We start from the raw sequence: 7,978 nt of genomic DNA, 5'->3' as shown, positions 1-7,978 counted from the left end.
GGGCCATGCAAGCTATGGTAAAAAAACATTGGCAAGTCCAGAGAAAGAGGAGAAGGACAACTCTTTTATAAAAGACAGAGTTGGGAAGGGCTCTTGTAAACAAAAGTCTTTAGGAGTAAGTTGAGAGTTCAAGTATAGTGGTTTTGCATTGCGTGGGTTGTGACAGTCCTTGGCTGGCTGGGAGGAGGAAACCTTTCTTCCTCTTGCTGGGGTAGTAAAGTCTAGAATTCATCCTTTTGGGAATACAAGATACATCTCTTCCTTTTGTTTCTGTTGACCACAAGTGGAAGGACGCAAGTGCTCTCCCTGCTGGCCCCTTGATTCCCATCTTAAATGAGTTTCCCTTTATTCAATTTCACAGAAGCAAATGGATGACAGTTTCTGCTTGTGTAAAAACTGCTTTGGTGGTGAGTTGACTATGATCTTTATTTAAAAATGTCCCAAAATAACAGAAATACACTAAGTAATGAAAACAAATCACTTGAATCATAGCTTTTTGTCTGAAGACAGTTCCATTAATTTTCACTTCTTTCAATTTAACGTTTAGTGTGAAAAGTATACTTTATTGGCAAACCAGCTTTTACCAAACACTCTTTTCATTGCATCTTTCACATCTTTGTTCCTCAAACTATAGATGATGGGATTCAGCATAGGAATCACAATCGTGTAAAATACTGACACTATCATATCATGATCCAAAGCATAGCTGGAATTAGGTCTCACATACATGAAGAGAACCGTACCGTGAAAAATTGATACTCCAGTTAGGTGAGAGCCACACGTGGAAAAGACCTTCCGCCTCCCTTCAGCGGAATGCATCCTCAGAATGGCCAACAGAATAAAACCATAGGAGACCAGGACTATGAGGATAGTGGATATCTCAATAGATCCCGCAAAGTAGAAGACTAGCAGTTGGTTTATGTGAGTGTCAGAACAAGAAATAGCAAGAAGAGGAGGGATGTCACAAAAGACATGTTTAATTTCATTGGATGCACAGAAGGATAGACGAAAGGTAGCCACGGTGTGTAAAGTAGCATGCAGAAAGCCACCAACATAGCAGGAAATTATGAGCGGCACGTAGACCCTGGGTGACATTCTAACTGAATACAGGAGAGGGTTGTAGATGGCTACATAGCGATCATAAGCCATTGCAGCTAAGATAAAACATTCCGTGGTTCCGAAAGTAACAAAGAGAAACATCTGTGCTGCACATCCAAGGAATGAAATGGCTTTATTCTCTGACAAGAAATTGACTAACATTTTTGGGGTGACAGCTGAAGAGTAGCAGGCATCCAGGAATGATAAGACACTAAGAAAATAGTACATAGGGTTGTGGAGCCGAGAATCCCCAATGACCAATAAAACCATTCCCAAGTTTCCCATCATCGTAAAAAGATAGATTGCTAGAAATAGGAAAAATAGGAAAACTTGCAGCTTAAAATCATTTGTGAAGCCCATCAATATAAATGTCGTGACTTCAGTCACATTTTCCATCTGAATCCTGTATAAATCTAAATCTGATGGCACTGCTGACATTTCAGATTTTATTTATAGGTTTTAAAGACAATACGTCTTTTTTTTTCTTGGAAAATGCAATCTACTCAATCATAGCCTCATGTCTATTTCTTAGAAGGACATATTAATACCTTTGGCAGTCAAGGAATAGGCAGCAATGAAGAAGTTGGGTCCAAGTGGATGCATCACCCTGTTCAAACAAATTAAATAAATTATTTCATTTCATTGTTGGCTACACTTGCCATGTGAAAAATAGTGGCACTTCTTGTGCTTTGATTCCTAGTTTATTTTCTGCTAAATTTAATGCCCCTTAGTTTCATATTACATCATCTTAAAATTCAGAAAGGTAAATAAATATAGGCATTTTGAATACAAAAAATATTATAATACGAAGCACAGAGCTGAGTACTCTGAGTACTGATCCCAGATATTCTACGACATGCATGGAATGCCTTTCCTTAACGTGCACAGTTGGTAAAATGGGAGCAAATACACTTACATCACAAGATTGGATTGGGTTTGAATGACAAAACCAATGACAAAATGTTCCCAGATTACCAGAAAATGGAATAAGTTGGACTTATCCAATTTGTTAGATGAGGCAGCCTTTTCCAAATAACTATTTGATGTTCTGTTTTCTAATTGTTATCTCATTTCATTAATATTTCTAGAATAGTAGTGAACAGAGTGGAAGATCTAATGGAGCTACATGCACTTTGTTTGCAAACAAAACCAGAGTCATGTTGTTGTTGTTGTTTCCTTGTTTGTTTACAGTTTTGTTTCTTGAAACACCTGACAGGAAGTTGCCCAGGTTTGGCTTCCATAGTTTATTTTACTGTTATTGTTTTTCAAATTTTAACTTAATATTAATTCAAGACTTTTCTCGACATGTATAGTTATTATCCCTGCAAAGTCCTGGAGTTGTGTTTTGAGACACATTCCTATGAAAACTAATTCATGGCCATTCCTTTACCATGTTATAGTTGCTTACCTGGAGTCTCTATATTTACTCTAAAATAAATATCAACTGATAATAGATAATAAAATTGTTTATTGAAGTTATTGCTAAGAGAATACAATCACCATGTAAGCCAAAATCTTGTGTTTTATTCCTGCTCTATTTTTCTATGCTATCAAACTGTTTCTCATTCAGTGAAGTATGAAGAAAGGAAAGTGTAGAACAAACAAAATGCTGAAGAGTCATCAGTATCTGGACTGAAAACCTCCATCACTGAAGCAAAATGAAATAGTGCATCTACCATATTTAGGAGCAAGATTTCAGGATGGTGACTGTTGTTTTTCCTCAGCGTGTCATAGACCAAAATTGATAAAGGAGTGAAAAATTTGTGGTGCAAAGGACTAGGTTGAATTCAGTGACCTACAAATGATCTATATTCCTAACATAAAACACACTATATTTTTGTTATGTTGAGACTATATTATATATGATTATATATTACATCAAGAATATATACTGTATAGTATATACAATATACTATATTATATCAAGTAGAGAATGATAAAATTAAAAGTATCATCAGAAGGAAAAGAAATCTAGATTACTTTATTTTCCCTAAAGAAATTCCTCCCAGATTCATGTGAAAAAATTGCTTAGTACATAGAATGAACAGCTTTTTAAGTGTGGAATTACCAGGGCTGCCTGGGTGGTTCAGTTGATTAAGCATCCGACTTCGGCTCAGGTCATGATCTCATGGTTCATGGGTTCAAGCCCCACATCAGGTTCTGTGCTGACAGCTCAGAGTCTGGAGCCTGCTTCAGATTCTGTGTCTACTTCTCTCTCTGCCCCTCCCCTGTTCATGCTCTGTCTCTCTCTCAAAACTAAATATTAAAAAAATTAATAAATGTGGGTTTACCAGACCAAATATATATACACACACATATATATACACATATATGTGCATTTATATATATACTTGATATATATATATATATATACACATATATATGTCTATATGTATGTGTATATATATGCATATATATGTGTGTGTGTGTATATATATATATATATATATATGTACTTGATCCTTAGAGAAATAAAGAGCAAAACAATGTAATTAAGTTAAATATTGACTTCTGTGTTAATTCATACAACTCATATATTACTCATGAAAAAACACATATGTAGGAATTAAGCAGATAGAAGCATGATGAAAAGAAATTAAAATACACAACGAAATTTAGAAAAATGTACGAATAGGTGGTCTAGTAAAAGAATCTATTAAAAAATACATGTTGACCTGACGTACATATGGGAAATTCCAACTTCACTACAATTCTAACCTTTACCTATGTGTCTGAAATACCATACTTATGGAAGATAGAGAACACTATATTTGCTTGGACTCTAAAACCCTGAATTAAAATCTCAGATTTAACACCTAGTAAGACCTTAGACAAGTAACTTTATCCTCCTGACTGAAGAAAAACTAAGATTGACCAAAATTTCTGTGGCTGTCTTGTTCAACTACATGAACATGATGTGATTGCAGAGTGCTTATGTATAAGATGCACTAAGATATATTTTATTAAATTCAAGTGTTTGTTATATGTGAGAGATGCATACATATGAAATATGACTTCTAAATTTTATTTAACTATAGAAAAATAGAGAGTTATAAAACCATTTTTTTTACATTTATTTAGTTTTGAGAAACAAAGTGAGACAAAGCGTGAGTGGGGGAGGGAGAGAGAGAGAGAGAGAGTAGAGACACAGAATCTGAAGCAAGCTCCAGGCTCCGAGCTGTCAGCATAGAGCCCGATGTGGGGCTTGAACTCACAGACCATGAGATCATGACCTGAGCCGAAGTTGGACGCTCAACCGACTGAGCCACCCAAGTGCCCCTATAAAATCATTTTTTATCAAAGCATTGAGCAATAAAAGGATCGTGAGTATTTCTTCTTTTCTTAGGAATATATGTGTTATATGACACTTACATATTAAAATACCATTCTCAGGGGCGCCTGGGTGGCTCAGTCGGTTGAGTGTCTGACTTCGGCTCAGGTCATGATCTCACAGTTCGTGGGTTCGAGCACCACGTCGGGCTCTGTGCTGACAGCTTAGAGACTGGAGCCTGCTTCAGATTCTGTGTCTTCTCCTCTCTCTGTCCCTCCCATGCTCATGCTCTATCTCTCTCTGTCTCTCAATAATAAATAAACATTAAGAAAAAAAAATTAAATACCATTCTCATAAGTCTAACCCCAATGAATGCCAATATTCTATGGTATCAGACATCTTAAAATGCATCTCTGTCACTACATTGTTTTTGTTTGTTTGTTTCTTTTAAAGTTTATTTATTTTTGAGAGACAGAAAGCACAAGCAGGGGAAGGGCAGAGAGAGAGAGGGAGACACAGAATCTGAAGCAGGCTCCCCACTCGGAGCTGTCAGCACAGAGCTCCACATGGGGCTCAAATCCATGAAGCATAAGATCATGACCTGAGCCTAAGTCAGACACTTAACCAACTGAGCCACCCAGGTGCCACTCTGCTACTGCATTCTGACTTTGAGCATATCAGCAAGATAATTGTATGCTGACAATAAATCCCCCTCCTAATTTTGTCCATAATAATTTTCCATAACTCTTGATATCTGATCACATGTGTAGGACAAGTAGGTAGTTTATGAATGAAGTTATATTTTACTCCAAATAATCCTCCATTAGAGCAATTATGTACTTCACCGTAGGGAGCTGGAAGAATGATGGGCAAAAAAATACGAGGTGCATTTATTTCATCCAAGATGGCTCTTCGTCAAACAGGCCTTCTGTCAACTATTATTTAAGGAAATAAGAACTGATTGTTTTTACATTTAGCCGATTTCACTTTGAGAGATAGAAGCTTAAAAGATGAAAATATTGATCCCAAATTAAAATAAAAAAAAGTCAATCTGGGAAACTAAAATCATGCCATGATCTCACTGTTCATGAGATAGAGCCTCAGGTCCAGCTCTACACGAACAGCACAGAGCTTGCTTGGGATTCTCTCTCTCTCTCTCCCTCCACCACTCCCCTGCTCATGCTCTTCCTCAATCTTGCTCTCTCAAAGTGAATAAATAAACTTAAAAATTGTAGAATCTGGTTTGAGATTTGAGTTCATACCTTCTAAATTATTTTGCAAGTGACGAAAAACTTTTCCTCTTACCTGAGCCGCTCACACAGTTAAGGCGTACTATAAATATTAAGCCTTTGGATTTGTATACCCGGTTCTTGAGCCTTTCTTGAAGTCCACGGTGATGCCCTAAGGACAAAACACACTAATTCTCTTCTGGGACAGAAAAGTAACAAGATGACTTAATTTTTTTTCCATAATGAACAAGTGAATACTTTTGGAGTAATTAACTACATGAGAAAGATGATTATATGAATGCACTTTGGCCTCTGGTAAACATCATCCTCAGTGGGAAAAAAAAAATACACCTAGAACTGGAAAGGAAATCAAATACTACAGGATGTAATCCTGGCTCTGATACTAAATAGCTATGTGCCATTGCGTGGATGACTTACATTCTCTGAATTCCAGTTTCCTTTTTCTGGGAATAACACCTGTTTATTTCTCTCAAAATCCTGTAATATGTACACCATGAACTGATAGGAAGGCACAACCTATAAGAGACTTTGAAATCATTTAATAAAGCTTACTATACTTATTTAATTTTAAATGGTATACTTCTAAGTGGTACAAGAGATATACATGAATAGAAAGTAATTACAAAACATATGGTGGAGTGTGCAGACAGACCATCTTTTATACAGTATAACATTAGAATATTAGAGATCTGACAGAGATACATGTCAAATTTCTTGCGTTGTTTAATATAATGGTCTTGAATTGTATTGGGGATCCCATATACTAATCTATATATTAGTACCTAGTTATTTACTTAAAATTTTCTAATTGTAAACAATATATAGATGCCTGAACTGCACATTCAGAGGTTCTAAATTAGTAGTTAATGAATGTTGGCCATGGAATCTGGGTGAGAGAAGGAAAGAAAGAAAGAAAGAAGAAAGAAAGAAAGAAAGAAGCAAGAAAGAAAGAAAGAAGAAAGAAAAGAAGGGAGGGAGGGAGGGAGGAAGGCGGGGGAGGGAGAAAGGAGGAAGAATTTGTAGGCATTCCAATGGAAAAGATGGTATTTGTAGCCAGCCCAGTTATGAACAAAGGATCTATTAAGTAAATGCAATTCCAAAATATCCACACATTCAATGTAACTATAATTAAAATGAAAAAGGCAATTTGCAGAAATTTACAGGGTAATTCTACAATTTACACAAAAAGGCCAAGGAAATCAGGTAGTCAAAACAATTTTGAAAAAGAACAATAGTGTTGGATAGATCAAGATTTATCAAGAAGCCAAACTAATAGACGGTGGCGCTGGTGAAAAGAGAGACATACCCTTGTCTCAAAATAGATCTTAGACCTTAATCTAAAATCTAATACTACAACATTTGTAGAGAGAGCATAAGACATTTGCGTGACCTGTGTTAGTCACCAATCTGTATATAAAACACGAAATTCATGAACTGTGAGAACGAAAAATGATAAACCGTTCATTACAATTAAAATTTTCTGGGGGCGCCTGGGTGGCTCAGTCGGTTAAGCGTCCAACTTCAGCTCAGGTCACGATCTCACAGTCCGTGAGTTCGAGCCCTGCGTCGGGCTCTGGGCTGATGGCTCAGAGCCTGGAGCCTGCTTCTGATTCTGCCCCTCACCCGTTCATACTCCATCTCTCTCTGTCTCAAAAATAAATAAACGTTAAAAAAATTAAAAAAAAATAAAATTTTCTGCTTAGTGGAAGACACTGTTGAGGGAATGAACCAGCCATAGACGTGTACAAAATATTCACTAGACAGCTACCCAAGAAAGGATGTATATCCAGAATATGTAAAGAAGCCTAAAAAGCCAATAATTTGAAAACAAAAGAAAAATAAACAATAAAAAAGGATATAAACTTAAACACATCATCATAGAAGATATATAGATGTCAACTGAGTGTATGAAAAACTGTTCAACAGCATTTGAGATTAGGGAAATATAATTTAAAACCACAATGTCATCTCATACACCTACTAAAATGACTCTAAATTTTAGAATGATTAGAATTATTAAAGTGTGAAAAGAAATGACAAAGGCAAGTACTTACAAGGATACAGAGAAAATGGAGCTCTCATCCATTGCTAGTAAGAAACAAAATGGAAACAATCTTACAATTTCCAATGAAGTGAAATATACACTTATCATATACCCTGGAAATCTCACTCTGTTATTCACCCAAGACCAAAGAAAACATATGGACACACAAAGCCTTACTGCAATATTTATAACAGCTTTATTCACTCTATTCCAATAGTAGAAATAATCCAAATGTTCATCAGCTAGTGAATGGATAAACTGTGTACATCCATTATCCTTATTCATTTCTGAGTTTCTTGTTTTATGCTGGAATTT

The 7,978-nt window shown here is 36.0% G+C and overlaps 1 protein-coding gene across 1 annotated transcript; it reads right to left on the bottom strand.

Moving 5' to 3' along the window:
• Window positions 1–543: 543 nt before the first annotated feature.
• Window positions 544–1,551, bottom strand: LOC101100332 (olfactory receptor 5T1-like). The gene has a single exon (XM_003993329.3). The coding sequence runs from the start codon at window positions 1,534–1,536 to the stop codon at window positions 544–546; it is 993 nt and encodes a 330-aa protein (XP_003993378.2). The 5' UTR covers window positions 1,537–1,551.
• Between the last annotated feature and the right edge of the window lie 6,427 nt (window positions 1,552–7,978).

This window comes from Felis catus, chromosome D1, assembly GCF_018350175.1.
Source record: "Felis catus isolate Fca126 chromosome D1, F.catus_Fca126_mat1.0, whole genome shotgun sequence".
Taxonomy (NCBI): Eukaryota; Metazoa; Chordata; class Mammalia; order Carnivora; family Felidae; genus Felis; species Felis catus.
This window is presented reverse-complemented; position numbering and strand designations above follow the sequence as displayed.